Raw genomic sequence first — 18,454 nt, forward strand, 5'->3', positions numbered from 1 at the left:
CTGTATAAAGAGGGGATAATCACACCTGTGGCTGATAACCTGTACTTGAGTGCCATCTAGTTGCCAGAAGCTGGAGCACAAGTAGTCCTGTCAGATTAGAAGTCCATGTTGTCCAATGTTCTGCCTCCAACTGTGGCCAGCATTTGGCAAGGTCATGGCAACAGCCCTATTTAAAGGCTCAGATTCCAAAATCTAAAAGGAACCTGTCAGCCAATTTATATATTAACTCTGTTGCATGGATCCACACCACAGCAGTAGCTATGTCTAAATCTAGTAATCATGTGTGATGGGTGCATCACATGGGACATTACCATGGCAAAGGCTGTTGATACGTTAACATGTATGGACATTACCATGGCAATGGGTGCTGACACGTTAACATGTATGGACATTACCATGGCAATGGGTGCTGACACGTTAACATGTATGTGATCCGCCTACCCAGTGCTATCTTTCTAGAAAAAAAGCTGCTGAAACTCCCTATGATCGCCTCGTTTTATTCGAATGTCAGTGGTGCCTACCTGAGAGGTGCCAGAACTCACCTGAGAGGTGCACATGGGACTCAAGCTTCTATACAGAGGCAGAAACTGCCCTACAAGTTAACATAATTTGCCTCCGAGTGAAAACGCAGAATGGTTGGTGGTGGTTGGGAGAGGGGCAATGCCTATGGCCTGCCTTGGACAAGATTATTTAACAGGCAGCAATCTGACAATTTTTAAAGATAATTTTATCACACTGAGGAAAACTATTTGGCTTTTCCATCTCAGCTACCAGAATTAGGTTCTCTCTCATCTTATCTGTATTCATCCAAATAGCTTAAATCTGAGTGTCATGAATGGGGTTATCCCACTGTTTACTTGCAGTATGCTTAAGCACACAGACAAAGCGCACATGCTCAAGATGCTCAGATAACTTTTCTGACACAGAGAGAAAGGGGATGAGCAGATTTCAAATTTGCTCCAGAGGCCGTGTAAGCTCTCCCTAAAGATGGTAAACACTGCCCCCAGGTGAAGGATGTTAGGAATTTTTTCTCTGCGTTTGATTGGAAGCCATAAACGCTATGGTCATGAGGCGCCCACACCGCTCCCTTAAAACCCTAAAAATTGGAGGCTTAAGGACTATCATGGGGTGAAGTGGCTTCCAGTGAATGGAAACCACTTCCCCCACTCCTTGAGTAAGGCATGCTCCTAAAGCACATCAACTGATGGAAAATTGGGAGTGTGCCTTTCTCCAGCAAAGGAACAACCTGGAGCCCACTTTAAGCTCCCAATTCCTCCTTTAAAGTCTCACGCAACACCAGCTCCCATTTATTTATTTACTGAATTTATATCACACCCTTCTTCCCAAAGGAGTCCAGAACAGCAAACACATCCACAACTTTTTTTGTTTGTTTTTATTTTCCATATGCCCCTAATCAATGGTATCAGGCTCATAACAAGGAACCTGGCCTGACACTTGGCGGGTAAAACTGTAACTTCTGACTGTGTCCTGGCTGCTGCTGGACTCTGCGCTTATACAGCCAAACCTCGGTTGTCGAATGTAATTCGTTCTGGAAGCCCATTCGACTTCCGAAAATTTTGACAACAGAGGTGCAGCTTCCAATTGGTTGCAAGAGCTTCCTGCACTCAAGCAGAAGCCGCGTCAGACATTCAGCTTCCCAAAAAAAAAATGTTCAAAAACCTGAGCACTTACTTCTGGGTTTTCGGTGTTTGGGAGCTGAAACGTTCCAAAACGGAGATGTTCAGGAGCCAAGGTATAACTGTACATCAAGTTATGAAAACAAACAAACAAATCCTTTCTGAAATAACCTGGAATTAGCTCCCTTCTTTAAATGCACTCAATACTTCAAAAATATATACAGAACTGTTTAGCTACAATAAAATATCCAGTTTAAAATAGTTTGGTACAAACATGACAATAGGACAACTCACTGATTACTTTTGGAAGAATTCAATTAAGAACAGGAGAATCAACAAAACTATACAAACAGGGGAGAAGTTAGCACTCATTGCCGCATTTAGTCCAAATTGAAACATAGGTAGAATTCCCATAGCCTTCAAGCCTTTTTTTTTCTTCCAATGTGCACAAGAAAGCAACCAGCCACTGAAGTCTTGAACAGCCATCCAGCCACTCCTTGGGCTTTCCTCATATCGCCATCTTCTTAAGGTGAAAGGAGAAAAAGCCACCAGATGTAGCTAAGCGTGCTGAGGCTCCAAGGGCTACACTAGGACTGCAAGCGACGCAGGATGCCGGGGAACCCTGAAGTTTGGCAGTGAACACCAAGGCATTGTGGCCTGTGCCCCCTTGGCTAGGGCAGCTGCGAGCGGTATACAGGGTTATTACTTGGGTCCTGGAAGCTTCATCCACCTTCCTCTCTGAAGGAACATTTCCTGAACAGCAAAGAGAGAAAAAAATGACCTTGGGCTATGTAGTTCACAGGATCCAGATTCGGCTCTCTGACCTGGAAATTCCATGGGCCAATTCACACTTGGGAGTGGCAACTTATGTGCTTCCCTGTCAAGAGAATACAGGGCTGGCCCAAGACGTTTTGCCACCTGAGGCAAAGCACAAAATGGCACGCCCCCCCCCCACCCCCACGAAAGAAGGGGTGAGTGAAGATCTACATCAGGAATAAACATCGGGATTTGGATCTGCAGATCCTATCAACTAAAGCGGTTGCCTTGCTTTGCCTCAGGCTGGCCCTGACTGAAGAAAAACTTTACTGGGGAATGAACAATGTAGTCCCATCCCCACTTTTTATTTCATTTGTTAGTCACCCTACACAAAAACATCTCAAAGTTACTTAACAGATAGAGAAAATAAAAACGGATAAAATCAACTTTAGAAACCAAATTAAAAACAATGTACAATACAAAATTCCTAAAATGTGCACCCAATGATACAATAAGAAGGTCAAATCCTACCCCACTCTACCCCACTAAAAGATGAGCAGCCCAGCAGAGGCTAACTTAGCCACGAAATGCCTGAGTAAATCAAAATGTCTTAGATGGGCACCTAAAAACTGATAGTGAGGGTGCCAGGCATGCAGATTTTTATTGGAATACTGTGAAATTGAACCATGGGAAGCAGCTCCCATGTGGGTGCAGTACTGCACCAACTGCGCCTCGATATGAGCTGCAGGATCCTCCCACATTGTTTCAGTAGGATATGCTGTGCACATGCAAGCATTCAAGGCACTTGGGCAGTAAGGTTTCCACACTTCTCTCTCTGCTGCAACTTTAACAATGAATGGGGTGTCCATTTCGCCGCTCAGACTCCAAGTGGGACTCTGCTCAGACATTCTTAGGACTTGCAGTTTAATGTCGATAGAGTAGTAAGGGTACTACTTAAACAGGATCAATATAGCCAGATTATGCACTTCAACAGTTTTTGCTTTAAGCAGCCCACAAGTACCGTGTATGGCAGATGGTGATGGATGTGGTTGGAAACCGTAGCCAGATAATTTCAGATCCAAATCTAATTTGTTCTCCTCTGCTGATTGCTTGGAATAGACAATGGAGATGTAAAACTCTTGCAGCGTTTGTGACAAAGAATCAGATGTAGCTCCAAGAGTGTTTCTTGCCTGTAGTCAAATGGACAGGGAAGAAACCTGATTTAGGGCAAAAGTAAACCCATGTGACCCATGCCACTGTCACAGGCCACTGAAAGGAACCGAGAGTTTATTTTCCTTCATACACAAACAGTACCTGCCACATACACACCGCTATTTGGCAAACTCTGTAAAAAGCAGAGGACATGCAGTGAACACATGTACCCAGACACCAGGAAGGGCTAATCACCACAGGTCTCTATGTGTTTACACTGCGTTAACAAATGCACTTCCTTTTTATATTTTGTGGGGTTTTTTACTGCTAATTCACTGGCATTTATGGAAGCAAGCTAGTCCTTTTCTCCTATTTATCATCTCAATCCATATTTCGGCTACAAAACAGGTTCCCATGACAGAGCTAAGAACACAGAAGCAAGGGGATTGAATTTGTAGGGCACTACTGGTATAAAAAATGGAGACAGAACATAGGCACTGCAACCATGGTTAACAGGATTCACTCAAACAGCTGAAAGAATCCATGGCACTGGGAAAGTAGAACATTCAGGGACTCTTTCTTCCCCAGTTTGTACAAAATATGCCAGCCTGCACACAGAAGAAAGGTATGGCGCAAACTTAAGCAAACCTGAATACCCACTTCCCATATTGATGTTTAGCACAACTTCCATTTGTCCCTCCTTGCCAGAAGTAGCCTGGAGGTGAATGTTCCTCTTGGCAGCTAGATTGGCTTCTTCTCTATGTTAAGAGAACTGGCCTGACTACCAGCTGAAAGGGGGGGTGCTCCTTGCCAGGGATGCAAGTTGTGCCCCCTTGCCAGAAAGTAGCCTGGGAGCAATGCTCCTCCTATGGTCATAAGATTACTTTCTTATTCACAGGAAAGTTGACCTCATTATCATTCCTCAAAGAAGGATCGTTTCTGCCTGAAATGCTTGTGACTACTTGCTAGACACTAGTTCAGGAGCTATGCCCCTCTTTGCAGTCAGGTCCAGTTTGCTTTTCCATGGGGGAAACAGCAGTAATGTGACAGAAGCTTGTTGTCAGGTAAACAAATGCTGAATCAGGCTGCTAGCACAATAAAAAAAATGCTCAAAACCTTGAAGCAGGCAAAATGGGACTGGGGGGGGGGAGCCTCCTCTCACAGAATGGGACCAAGCACAAAGCCATTTTCATAGCCTTGCCTTCCAAGCTAGTGGGAAAAGTAACCCACTCCTGGATAACTAACACCATTAAAGGAGTCAGACAAGAAGAGGATGAAAACGCAAGAGCGACAAGGTTTACACAGCTAGCGTTCTGGGGCAACGAAATAGTTGTGCAGGCTCCAAAGCCGTACCTCTGATCTTGGAAAGCCTCACCTAGAATGTTAGCAGAGGACTCGCAGGTTCTTTTCTTGGAAGCAATGATGCTTTCAGAAGGGGTGGAGGGAATGTTCGTGCCAAGAAGCTGCATGCTCTTGGAGGGGGTGGGCAACATGCCAGTGGGGGGCAGGGCCAGAGGTGAAAGTGAACAAATGAAAATGATGTATTTGTGCAGTGAGCTGGTTTCCAAATGCACTCCTCTCTAGCCTCCATCCAGGGAAACAAGAGGAATGATCAGAGTTCAAGGACACATGCTAGTCAGGCAGTAACACCCAACATGCGAAGCAGTCAGTGAAGGGTATAGCCTGGATAGAGTGAAAGAAAAAACAGACTTGCAGGTCCCCATTAGACCTCTAGGCTCTCCACAACCACGCTAAGATTCAACAAGTATGTAGGGTCTGACAATGTATCTTGGGTTATGCAACCATGCATGCCATCCCAATAATGGAATTCATCTATGCTACTTTAAAGCCAGAAATCAAGTTTACAAGGTAAGCCAACGGAAATGACTTTACCTCCATTCTTCCAGATGACTCCACTTTTCTGTTCAGGGGTTCCAGACTCAGACAGTTTGTTCTCTCAACGGGAATGGAAATATCCACATTCTGCCAAAAATGTGTTACACATTTTGTAAGCAAAAGGGCCCCCCAAAAGTGATGCTCATTGACAGTAAAAGCAAGAGAGGGGTAATTTGAACATAGTTCAGCAAACGTACTGGCAGAAAAAAGTGGTTAGGATAACTAAGATTAAGAAAAGAACTCTCTCTGGTAAGTACAATGGGAGTGGCAAGGAAGGGCTTTATCCTCCCCTAAAACTGGCATATAGCAATAGCCATTCCATCCATCATCATTCCATCTAACCATTTCCCTCCCATCAACACTGAAAAACCACCACCTCTTGTGTCAATTCCTGGCTGGGCTGAGTCTCCTCCTCATTCCCTTCATCACTCGAAGAATGGCGGGGAAACACGGCGTTGTCAGGGGACAAAGTATCACCATTTTCCTCTTCTTCATAATGCTTGGAAGGTGTCCAGTTCTCATCCCAGATTTCGTCGCACATATATACTGGCTCGAGGAGCGGCATCTCGGGGTCTGAGCGTGAGCCTGCTGTACCCTAGAAAACGATTCAGAGCCAAGTTACAGTACCGTCAACTTTTAAAAGGAGTATTTTGTGGGATGTAAACACAGGAGCAGTCAATGACAACATTCCTAGAGTGTACATGTTAGAACATGGGGAGGGATGTCTGTCCAGCAAGCAGGTAAACTTCCTGGGGACGGACTTCCTCCACATGTGACCAGAGGTGGGTGTGGCCTCACCTGTGCAGGTAAATGACAAAAGCACAGGGCAGGCAGCCATCTCTCTCTCTGCCATCTTCCTTCCATGAGGAAACATCTAAGAATGCTCTCTTGGCTCCCAGCCAAGAGAGGAGATAAGGACTATCTTGCTACAAGATAGATTCTAAATGTATTTTACCTTTTTAAGCTGTGTGCCTTCTGGGATCATATTGTGAACAGAACGTGAGTAAACTCTTTTATACTTTTATAAAGACTGTGTTGTGTCTTGTATTTTAAGAGGGAACAAAGGGGAGATTACCAGAGTAATTATTATAGAGGTTCTAGCGAACCTGAGCACACGTTACCGTTGCGTACTTAAAGGGGAATGTCTATAAACTCTGCTGATATTTTGGGAACTTGTTAGCACAAGTTGGATAAGGATATAATTAGTCAATATATCCTCTCCTGCACCCCAGAACATTCCCACATATTTTTCATTCAACGTACTTTGTTTTTAAACAATTCACTTGCTGATAAAACAAAACTGTCTGCTAGAAGGAAAAGAGAGAGGTAGCAAGGTGGCCAGCCAGTCCTTTTAAAGGTACCCACACCAAACTTTTCACAAGAATCTCACCGGGCCACATGAGATGCTGTAGGACTCCCAAGAGGTACTCACCTCCTCAACGGCAATATTGGCCACCTCACTGCCCCACAAAACAGCTGCCGGCATCGAGAGGCTTGTTTAACACCTTCACCACACACCTCTTTAAACTGAAGTGCAGTTTAAGTTACATATTAGTGGGATTAGATTGTCCCAATTAAATCTTTGTTTAAACAAATAAACAAATGGAAGGTATTTGTTGAGGTCTCCAAACAAAACTAGTATGGTATCTTAGATCAAAGCAATTCCATTACCCATATTATGTTCTAATGGGTCTTGGAGAAACTCTCCCTGTTAACTTTGCTCATGTACTTATTTTAACTGCTTGGATATACTTCACTAGATGCAACATCAATGCTTATTTAAACAGAAAAACTCAAAAATCTCCACCTGGGAAAGCACTTCATTGTAGAAAGACCCTGAATCTGGTACTTCTGGAAGGTCACAAAGAGATTCCTGCTTAAGCAAGGGCGTTTCTGTTTTTGTCAAACCAGACTGCTGCTCCGGTCCGGGTTTCAGATACAATGTGGAAAAGAATGGCTCTCTGAAATTCTGTTAAAGGCAGGAGAATGAAGAATTTTATTTATTTAATAAATTTGTATACAGTTTAAAGAAAAACTCTTACCAAAGTAGTTTACAAGTCATTTGCCAATGCAATGTTAAGATAATATGAAACCAAAAATGCAGGTCATAGGCTAACTATAGCCACAAATGTATAAGATGGGGTGGGATGCTTGTTTTGTCTGGAAAGTATGTTAAAACCAATAAAAAAATATTTTAAAAAGAAAAGAAGGAATAGTTCCAACCAAGGAGGACTGGTAGATAAAACTGATGGAATATGCAGAGACAGCCAAACTTACAGGAAGAAATCAGGAGGAGAAAAAAAACTAATCAAGATTGGGGTGCATTTATTGACTATTTAAAAAGTTATTGTAAACAACTTAAAGCTTTAGCAGCGTTTACTTAAAACTAACAGTAAAGAATATGTGAAGAAAGTTTACAGGAAAACAATTGAGGCATTTTGTGGATATGCAGAAGTAAAGATAAACAGATGGAACCATGAATGGGGTGGGGGGAAAGTCGATTTGTTCTTATTTTGGGCTTTGTTAATTTGTATGCATTGTTGCAAAATGAAAAATGATAAATAAAATTTATTTCTTAATAAGATTTAACAACCTGGAAATTAACTAAAAATAACTAGTTGGTTTTTTAAAAAAAATGTAATAATGCAACTGAATTAAATATAATAATAATCATGTGGGCTTTTTCTGGGTCACTGATTTTTAACAAATTTATAATCATCAAACTATGTTTCCACATGCTTTCACATGGTGCTCTCTTAGAAAAAAAAGCAAACCATGTCATTCTTTTTATCGTCCTTCCACAGACTTAATATTTAGTGCGCATTCTTACAGATAAAAATATTTTTTGGTTTGGTTTAGTTAGCACTAAGAACACTTGGGACATCCCCATCTCCCCTCAGTTTTCAATGGGTCATCACCACAAATCAGTTTAAGAACCTCATGCCCTTAAGAGATACTTATCCATTTTATCTCTTAAGGGAATGAGGTTCTTAAACTGATTTGTGGTGATGACCCATTGAAAACTGAGGGGAGATGGGGATGTCCCAAGTGTTCTTAGTGCTAACTAAACCAAACTAAAAAATATTTTTATCTGTAAGAATGCGAGTATCTCTTAAGAGATACTTATCCATTTTATGGTCTGAAGCTCAACATCAAAAAAACGAAGATCATGGCCACTGGTCCCATCACCTCCTGGCAAATAGAAGGGGAAGAAATGGAGGTAGTGAGAGATTTACTTTCTTGGGCTAAATGATCACTGCAGATGGTGACAGCAGCCACGAAATTAAAAGATGCCTGCTTCTTAGGAGAAGGGCAATGACAGGCCTAGACAGCATCTTGAGAAGTAGAGACATCACCTTGCCAACAAAGGTTCGTATAGTTAAAGCTATGGTTTTCCCAGTAGTGATGTATGGAAGTGAGAGCTGGATCATAAAGAAGGCTGATCGCCGAAGAATTGATGCTTTTGAATTATGGTGCTGTAGGAGACTCTTGAGAGTCCCATGGACCGCAAGAAGATCAAACCTCTCCATACTGAAGGAAATCAACCCTGAGTGCTCACTGGAAGGACAGATTGTGAAGCTGAGGCTCCAGTACTTTGGCCACCTCATGAGAAGAGAAGACTCCCTGGAGAAGACCCTGATGTTGGGAAAGATGGAGGGCACAAGGAGAAGGGGGCGACAGAGGACGAGATGGTTGGATAGTGTTTTCGAGGTTACCAGCATGAGTCTGACCAAACTGCGGGAGGCAGTGGAGGACAGAGGTGCCTAGCGTTCTCTGGTCCATGGGGTCACGAAGAGTCGGACACGACTAAACGACTAAACAACAACAAATCCATTTTAACCTTCCCTTAGTGCCTCCGGCAAATATTTGCCCTCACCTTGGAAGGAAGGTTTTCTCTGCAGATGAATGCATGGCCCTTTAATCTCAGTGCATTGTGCAAGTAGACATCTTCGTCAGAGCTGGTGTCACAGAGGAAGAGGTAAAGGATTCCATCTATGTATTCATCCACAACTCCCACAAGCAGCTTCAGATCACACAACCTTTGGAATTCATGTATGTCACTGGCAGTCCAATTGTCCTTGATAATGAAAGGATAAGGTACAAAGTCAAGCAGAGTTGAAAAACTAATTTCATTTGCTCTGCACACCAAATTCTATCTGATTAGTCTTAATACATTCCCGCTGCTTTTTGTGTTCTCGATATTTTTTTTCTAAAATAGCACTTCAAATCTTATTTATCTTTACTTTCCAAAACACGTTTTTCTTATTTTATTTTTTTATAATATTTTTATTGGTTTTTTACACATATAAAAGACAATACAAAACAAAACACAAACATCAAAAACATACAACAAAAATTTGACTTCCCCATACCTTCCCTTCGCCACATCCTTATTTTGCCATTTTTTCGAGCAACTCTTCAGTCGATTTTTAATCAAGTCCCTTTTAAATTTACTTAAAGTTTAAGATTTACAGCTGTAATTCTTTATTTTTTACCCCTTGACATCTTAACACTCCTCAATTTTACAATAATTTTTGAGATATATTTTAAATTGTCTCCAGTCCTCTTCCACTGTCTCTTTCCTCTGGTCACGGATTCTGCCGGTCATCTCTGCCAATCCCATATATTCCGTCACCTTCGACTGCCATTCTTCCAGAGTAGGTAGTTCTTGCATCTTCCAATACTTTGCCAACAGAATTCTTGCTGCTGTGGTTGCATACATAAAAAATGTCTTATCCTTCTTTGGTACCAATTGGCCGACCATGCCCAAGAGAAAAGCCTCCGGTTTCTTTGCAAATGTCCACTTAAGGACTTTCTTAATTTCATTATAGATCATTTCCCAGTAGGCCTTAATCTTTGGGCAGGTCCACCAAAGATGATAAAAAGTGCCTTCAGTCTCATTACATTTCCAGCATTTATTATTGGGCAAATGGTAGATCTTTGCAAGTTTGACTGGGGTCATGTACCACCTATAGATCATTTTCATTATGTTCTCTTTCAAGGCACTACATGCCGTAAATTTAATACCGGTGGTCCATAACTGTTCCCAGTCAACAAACATAATATCATGACCGATGTCCTGTGCCCATTTAATCATAGCTGATTTCACCATTTCATCCTGTGTGTTCCATTTCAGCAGCAAATTATACATTTTAGACAAATTCTTAGTATTGGATTCTAACAATTCCGTTTCTAACTTTGACCTCTCCTTCTGAAAACCAAGTTTCCTGTCCTGCTTAAATGTCTCATTTATCTGACGATAATGTAACCAATCTCGAACTTTATGCTTTAGCTTCTCAAAACTTTGAAGCTTCAGTTTTTCACCATCATATTCTAAAATTTCACAATATTTAGGCCAATTAGAGTCCATGTTAAGTTTTTTCACTGCTTTCGCTTCCATTGGTGACAACCACCTGGGGGTTTTACTTTCCAATAGGTCCTTATATCTATTCCAAACATTATACAATGCTTTCCTGACAATATGGTTTTTAAAGCTTTTATACACCTTTACCTTGTCATACCATAAATATGCATGCCAACCAAAACTATTGTCATATCCTTCCAGATCCAAAATGTCTGTATCTTCCAGAAGTAGCCATTGCTTCAGCCAGCAAAATGCTGCTGATTCATAATAAAGTCTTAAGTCTGGCAGGGCGAAGCCCCCTCTATCTTTTGCATCAGTTAAAATCTTAAATTTTATTCTGGGCTTTTTGCCCTGCCAGACAAATTTAGATATATCTTTCTGCCACTTCTTGAAGCAGTCCATTTTGTCTGGGATCTGCAACGTCTGAAATAAAAACAACATTCTTGGCAGTACATTCATCTTGATAACAGCAATTCGGCCCAACAAGGAAAGTTTCAGCCTAGACCATATATCTAGATCTTTTTTTACTTCTGACCAACATTTTTCATAATTGTCTTTAAATAAATTCGCATTTTTAGATGTTAAATTTACCCCCAGGTACTTAACCTTTTTTGCTATTTCCAACCCAGTTTCACTCTGAAACCTATCTTTCTCCTCATTTGTTAGATTTTTTTCCAACACCTTTGTTTTCTGTTTGTTTAATTTGAATCCTGTAACCTGGCCGAATATCTCCATTAATTCTAAAACTCTTTTGGTACTAGCTTCTGGCTGTTGCAAAGTTAACACTAAATCATCTGCAAATGCCCTTAATTTGTATTGTTTGGTTCCGACCTGTATTCCTTTTACCAGCTGGTCCTTTCTAATCATATTTAATAAAACCTCCAGGACAGATATAAAAAGTAAAGGGGATATAGGGCATCCCTATCGTGTGCCTTTCTCTATTGGTATTTCGTCCATTACCACATTGTTCACAATTAGTTTAGCTCTTTGTTCAGAGTATATTGCACCTATACCGTTTTCAAACCCTTGGCCTACCCCCATCCCATGGAGATTCTTCTTCATAAATTTCCAAGAAATGTTGTCAAAGGCTTTCTCCGCGTCCACAAAGATCAAAACTGCCTTTCTGTTGATGTCCACCTCTAGCAACTCCAAAATGTCTATAATATTCCTCACATTATCTGACATATGTCTCCCTGGGAGAAAGCCTGTTTGATTCCTGTGAATCTCCTCTACCAGTACTCTCTTAAATCTTTTCGCTAGAACGTCTGCAAAAATTTTATAATCCACATTCAAGAGTGATATAGGGCGGTAGTTCTTGACTTGATGTTTCTCAGTTTCTGTCTTCGGTATAAGTGAGATAAATGCTTCTTTCCACGATTTGGGAGCCTTTTTCCCCTCTAATATCTGATTGCATACTTCCTTCAATGGTTGTATTAACCATTCCTTAAGAGCTTTGTAGTATTTCGCAGTCAAGCCGTCTGGTCCTGGTGATTTCCCCAATTTCATATTCTGAATGGCACCCTCTATTTCCTGTTCTGTAATTTTTTCATTCAAAATCCTTTTGTTTTGTTCTGTAATTTTTGATAGTCCATATTTTTTAACAAATTCCTCCATTTCTTGTTCATTTACAGGCCCTTGTGCATAGTTTTTTAAAGAAACTTTGAAAACAGTTACTTATCTCATTCGGTTTGTTGACAAGTTTCCCATCTATTTCCAAGGATGTCACAGTATTTAACTTTTATCTCTTTTTCAGTTGCCATGACAGCAGTTTCCCACATTTATCTGCTGATTCAAAAGTCTTTTGTCTCATTTGCTTTATTTTCCATTCTATCTCTTGATTCATCAATTCCATGTATTGCGTCTGGTAATATTTTATTTCTCTTAAAATCTCCTGAGACTTTGGTTTGGATCTCAATTTCTTCTCTCCTTCTTTTATCTGTTTCAAAATCTTTTCCTTTCTCTCATTTTGTTTTTTCCTCTTTATAGAATTCTGCTGAATTAGGAAACCGCGCATCACGGCCTTACTTGCGTCCCATACTATTCTTTTTTCCACCTCCGTTCTCAAATTTATCTCAAAATAGTCCTTCACTATTTTTTGGGCCTTTTGATAAATTTCTTCATCTCTAAATAGGGTGTCATTCATTCTCCATCTAAAGGTTCCAGCCGTTGTTAATTTCATTTCCATCTTAACTGCATTATGGTCGGAACAGGTTTTTGTGCAGATTTCTGTTTTTTTCACTCTTGGTGCCAGATTGCTAGAAATCCAAATTTGATCAATTCTAGTCCAGGTCATTTTTGCTTCAGAGAAGAAGGTTCCCTCTCTTTCCAGAGGGTTCCTTGTTCTCCAAATGTCAATCAGGTCCATGGTGTCAGTCAGTTCAAAGAAAGTCTTTGGTAGTCTCCCGTCCTTGGATATTACTTGTCTTTGTGCTTTGTCCATATTTGTGGAGACAACTCCGTTCAAGTCGCCCATCAATATGATTTTAAAGTCCATAAAGTCCATTAAAGTCTCATGCAACTTCTTGAAGAACTCTGCCTTCCCCTCATTAGGTGCATAAACTCCAACAATTAAAATCCTTTCTCCTTGAATTTGAATTTCTACTGCCAGGTATCTTCCTTCATCATCTTTAAAGATCATTTTTGGTTCCCATCTTTCCTTGGCATAGATCACCACCCCTCTTTTCTTAACTTTGTCTGAGGAAACAAATTCCAGTCCTAATCTCTTATTTATCAAAAGTTTTCTGTGTATCCTGGCAATATGGTTTTCTTGCAAACAGATTATGTCTAACTGTTCTTTCTTTAATATATGAAAGACCTGATCTCTTTTTCGGGGATGGTTTAGACCATTGCAGTTCCAACTCAGAAGTTGCAAGGACATTTTTGTTATTGGGTATTTTTCCCACCCACTGCTCCAAGTTCTTGTTCCTCGTCAGTCGGTGCTGGGTTCAATCCAAACGATAGGTTTGCAATGTCCGGTATTTCCCTCTCTCTCACGGTTCCTTTCTGAAAGTCCTCAAAGTTTCTCTCCAAAAAGTGTTCTTTATCTTGGATTGTTTTTATTTTGATTTTCTTCCCTTTGAAGTTAAAAGACAGCCCTTGTGGGAATTCCCACCTGAATTGAATGTTGTTTTGTTTCAGTAGGTCAACTAAATCTTTAAATTGTGTTCTCACCTCCAAAAAGTATCTGGGAATATCTTTAAAAATCTGTATTTGGGAGTTTTTAATAACCAATGCCTTCTGGAAGTGTAAGTTCAATATTTTGTCTCTTTCTTCCTTGGATCTGAGGGTAATTAAACAGTCCCTTGGTTTCTTGCCTTGCTTTCTGCCAATCCGGAAGGCTGTAGTTATTGCAAAATCCTCTTCCTCTCCCTCTAACTCGTCACTCCAAAATTCTTGGAACTTATCTGTAAGAAATTCCCCAAGCTTGTCCTCTTCCTCTTCAGGTACCAGTCTCAATTTCAGATTCTTGCCTTTCCTCTCCAGTTCCATAAGGGCCAAGGCTGCATCATGTTCATATACTTTCTTTGCAATAGGGACAAATTTCCCTTTAGTTTCCTCGGCCGTGCTCTTAGCGCTCTCGGCTATTCTCCTTGTTTCTGTACTTTCCTGAATTAAACGATTTATAGAATCTGTATTAGACGATATTGTCGTTGTGTTCAAATCCAGTCTTGTTGTCAATTCTGTCAGTTTCTTAGAATTCTCTGTAGACTGCTTGGTAAGTGCTTCTAAAGATTCATTTATCCTGAGTAAAGCCTGTGTCATGGAATCCATTGATACTGTTGTTGTTCTTTCCTGTGCAGCTGATGCTCCTGATGTGGAGCCTCTTTTCTTTTGAGCCTGCTTTGCTTTGGATCTTGTTGATATTTCATCCAGTGGACCGCTCATATCTCAAGGTCGTTCCCACAGGAACAGTTGCAAGTGGAAAATCCCACTATTTCTGCCTCAATACAACAGTCTCTCTTTTAGACCTCTAGAGGGAGTACATTGTATCCAATACAGGAACAAAGAAACAGGGAAAGAAGTAGCCATACAAAGTTCCAAAAGTGAAAGTCCAAGTAAAGACCCTACTTTGTTGCAATTTAAGATGTTACAGTTTTTGTCCACTAAAGTCCCGTTATTTTATTTCAGATAAATCTTACTTTGTATCCACCATCTAGTTTGACAGTTCACTCCCAGGCGCTCACTGCTCCGGCAGCCTAGCCAGAGGTATCGACAGCGGAAAGTTTCCGTTTCCAAACTCCTTTCTTCAAGCAGATAAAATTAAGTCCATTTTCTTCCCCCCTCTCCTGCTTATTAGGGGGGAGGTCCTCTTTCGATGTCAGGTTAACGAAGTTGAAAAGCATAAATACGTTCCCTTTAAACACAGCTTACTCCTTTCGTTGCTCAATCAGACATGCAGTTCCGGGAGGCAGACTTCCTTAATTTTTGCCTAACCCGTTTTCAGCCTAATCTTCTTAGTTTTTAAAGTCCCGTTCACTTTATTTGTCGATCTTACTCACGGGTATTGTTGCCAATCGGTAGTTTCAGGAAGGAATCGGCGCTCTCCGTCAATGGCGACGCGGCTTCGCTCCGTGGGCTGGGTTGCGATCCTCAGCACCGCGCTCACACCCGATGCCGCTCCGGAGCCTTTAAAAAGGCTCTTTCGCGATACCGGGGGGCGCAAAGGTGCCCACCGAATCTCCTTGCTCACAGGCTTCAGCGCCTGTGATTTTAGGGGTCCCCCGCTCGCCGTAGCGGGTCAGACCCGAACTCACGGAGCAGTCCTGCTTCGGTGCTCGAAGCAAGGACCGCCATTAACGCTGGCGCCGACCGGAAGTCTCAACACGTTTTTTCTTATTCACTTATTCTTTGAGCTATTTCACCTTCCGAACTTTAAAATTTTGATGTTATCATTGCTCGTAATCCTTCATGACTCTTCTTCCGCCCTAACATCTTGTGGTATACAGATATAACTGACAAGTATACCCTTGGTTGCTACTTTCACTCCAAATAATATGCAACAAGATAGTTCAGTTGATTAGAGCATGCTGATAATGCAAAGGTTGCAGGTTCGATTCCCATGTGGGAAAGCTGCATATTCCTGCATTGCAGGGGTTGGACTAGATGATCCTCAGGGTCCCTTTTCAACGCTATGATTCACTCATCCACTAGATGTAGGGCATGAAGAGAAGCAGTCTCAGCAAATACCTAACCGTTATGAGATTTCCTTAAGTATTTGCCAAAACTTGAGCACTTTTTGGATGCAACATAAAAATGCTACAACATTGGTAAAAAATGTGCAGTAAACAAATGAACACATACGTTAAAGTTTAAAACAAGAACAGAAAACAAAAGCCAGCTTATTTTTAAGTTGTTCCCAAACATCAAGGTTAAGGTTAGTTGAAAAAATAATACATATATAATACATATATACATACCTCTGTAGGTCTCACCCAAGCTAAGGAACAAGGGATTGCTTGAGCAGGAAGCTTTGCATAACAAGACCTGAAACAAGAACAAGGTAATTCACAGGGACACTTTTGACTTGCTGCCCCAAGCCAAGTAGTCTTGCATCAAACTGGATAATGAACAAAGCGTTGACATTTGGCATTTCCCACGAAAGAAAGTAAGCAAGACTGAGTCCACACAAACGTGGATTTGATTTAAATCACGATTTAAATCACTCAGTAAGACTTGATTTAACTCACTTTCTTTACAGAAAGACTCATTCTTGCTGGTATCATCTTAATATTTACAACTAGAGGAAGGTTTCATTTTTAGTGTGATAAATTTTCAGATTACTGATTTGGTTATACTGTTAGAAGTACATAGATAATTATGAAATTATTGTGTGGGTTAATAAGTTAACTGTTTATATTTGGACTTTTTAAACAATTTATTTAACTAAAACAATAACATTATAGCATATGTATCTATGTTTGTAAACTGATGTGGTTAAACAATTTTTTAAAAACTTAAAACAAATCCTTATTTCCTGATGAATAGCCTTTGGACTATACAGGGGTCAGCAAACTTTTTCAGCAGGGGACCGGTCCACTGTCCCTCAGAACTTGTGGGGGGCAGGACTATATTTTGGAAGGGGGAAAAAATGAACGAATTTCTATGCCCACAAATAGCCCTGAGATGCATTTTAAATAAAAGCACACATTCCACTCATGTAAAAACACGCTGATTCCCGGAACATCTGCAGGCTGGATTTAGTAGGCAATTGGGCCGGATCCGGCCCCCGGGCCTTAGTTTGCCTATTTAGCATAAGTGGATTTTCACCCACTTATGCTAAATAGCAAGAGTCATTTTGCACTGTACTGTCTGTGTTCCCAAACACAGTTATTTTACTGCCCATGACAGAGGGCAAGTCAGTTTTGAAAGAACTTTGGATTTTAGGTATGAGATGACAAGATGTGGGAACTGATACATAAGTGCTACCTTTGAAATCAGCCTTGGATGGTGTGGGTATGTGAGGGGGGTGGATAGGCGGACAGGGAGACAGAGAAAGTGAAAAGAATGTTGAGTGAATGGACTTGTGTGTGAGAGGAAGGAAGGGTGCGTGGGGTTTGCGTATGAGAGCATAAGAGTCATCTCTGCTGAATGAGGTCAATGACCCATCTAATGAGCATCCTGTTCTTGCAGTGGCCACCTAGAAGCTTTTGGGAAGTCTGCAAGCAGGGCCCGAGTGCAGCAACTCGTATCCAGGAACAGACTGCCTCTGAAAGTGGAGGCAGAACATGATCTTATCCACCATTAATTTTTCTGAGAGCAAGAGTAGAAAAGAAAGAGGTCTCACCATCCACCAGTTCTCAGCCGATAAGCATTCCCTGCCTAGCACACGATTTACTTACTTCAGAAACCTCAGCGAGGATTTCTGGGCAGTCCTCGTACTTCCAAAGTCCGGGTAAAACACTTCCACTTCCTGGTCATTGAGCACTCGATGAATGATAACTCTGTACCACCATTTGTCTTCCGAATTTTTTATACAACAAAGCTGACCAGGACTGATTGAGGCTTCGGGCATGATGTATCGGTCAGCTACATGTTTACTAGAATAGCATCGTCTGAAATACAGGATCCAAGTGGGTCGCTAACAGTACAATCCTATGGCTAAGTAGCAGACATTTGAAGTCTTAAAAAACTTTTGAGTCTCAGATATCCCTATACCATTATTAATCTGCATTGAGATCTGCAAGAGAAGTCATCCCTGTGTTCCTGTTGATGGGACAAGTACACCATGCAGTGACCACAGATAGGGTCTTATCTGTGGTGGCTATAGAACTCCTACAACTGGCATAGAAGCAGATCCGGGAGCAGATGACAGGGTGGGGACATTTGTGCTTTGCAGGGGTTGGACTAAATTATTATTATTATTTCTTATTTATACCCCGCCCATCTGGCTGGGCTTCCCCAGCCACTCTGGGCGGCTCCCAACCGAATGTTAAAAACACAATACAGCGTGAAACATTAAAAACTTCCCTAAACAGGGCTGCCTTCAGCTGTCTTTTAAAAGTAAGATAGTTGCTTATTTCCTTGACATCTGATGGGAGGGTGTTCCACAGGGCAGGCGCCACTACCAAGAAGGCCCTTTCCCTGGTTCCCAGTAACTTCACTTCTTGCAATGAGGGAACCACCAGAAGGCCCTCGGCGTTGGACCTCA

General features: G+C 41.3%; 1 protein-coding gene across 7 annotated transcripts in view; it reads right to left on the reverse strand.

Annotated features, from left to right (window-relative positions):
• Nucleotides 1-1,934: 1,934 nt before the first annotated feature.
• The window catches only part of TDRD5 (tudor domain containing 5), a 38,550-nt gene continuing 22,030 nt past the window's right edge, over nucleotides 1,935-18,454 (reverse strand). For 5 of the 7 annotated variants that reach the window (XM_081915071.1, XM_081915070.1, XM_081915069.1 and 2 more), the window contains exons 10-17: nucleotides 17,646-17,858; nucleotides 16,224-16,290; nucleotides 9,319-9,519; nucleotides 7,249-7,410; nucleotides 5,818-6,036; nucleotides 5,439-5,528; nucleotides 3,415-3,583; nucleotides 1,935-2,390 (exon numbers count right to left, since the gene is read on the reverse strand). In XM_081915071.1, coding sequence (XP_081771197.1) covers nucleotides 2,146-2,390; nucleotides 3,415-3,583; nucleotides 5,439-5,528; nucleotides 5,818-6,036; nucleotides 7,249-7,410; nucleotides 9,319-9,519; nucleotides 16,224-16,290; nucleotides 17,646-17,858 — 1,366 coding nt within the window. In that variant the 3' untranslated portion in view covers nucleotides 1,935-2,145. The remainder of the gene's footprint in view (nucleotides 2,391-3,414; nucleotides 3,584-5,438; nucleotides 5,529-5,817; nucleotides 6,037-7,248; nucleotides 7,411-9,318; nucleotides 9,520-16,223; nucleotides 16,291-17,645; nucleotides 17,859-18,454) is intronic. The other 2 variants (XM_081915072.1, XM_081915073.1) reach the window with 2 other exon arrangements.

Source organism: Podarcis melisellensis (assembly GCF_964234715.1).
Source record: "Podarcis melisellensis genome assembly, chromosome: 6".
Lineage (NCBI taxonomy): Eukaryota > Metazoa > Chordata > Lepidosauria > Squamata > Lacertidae > Podarcis > Podarcis melisellensis.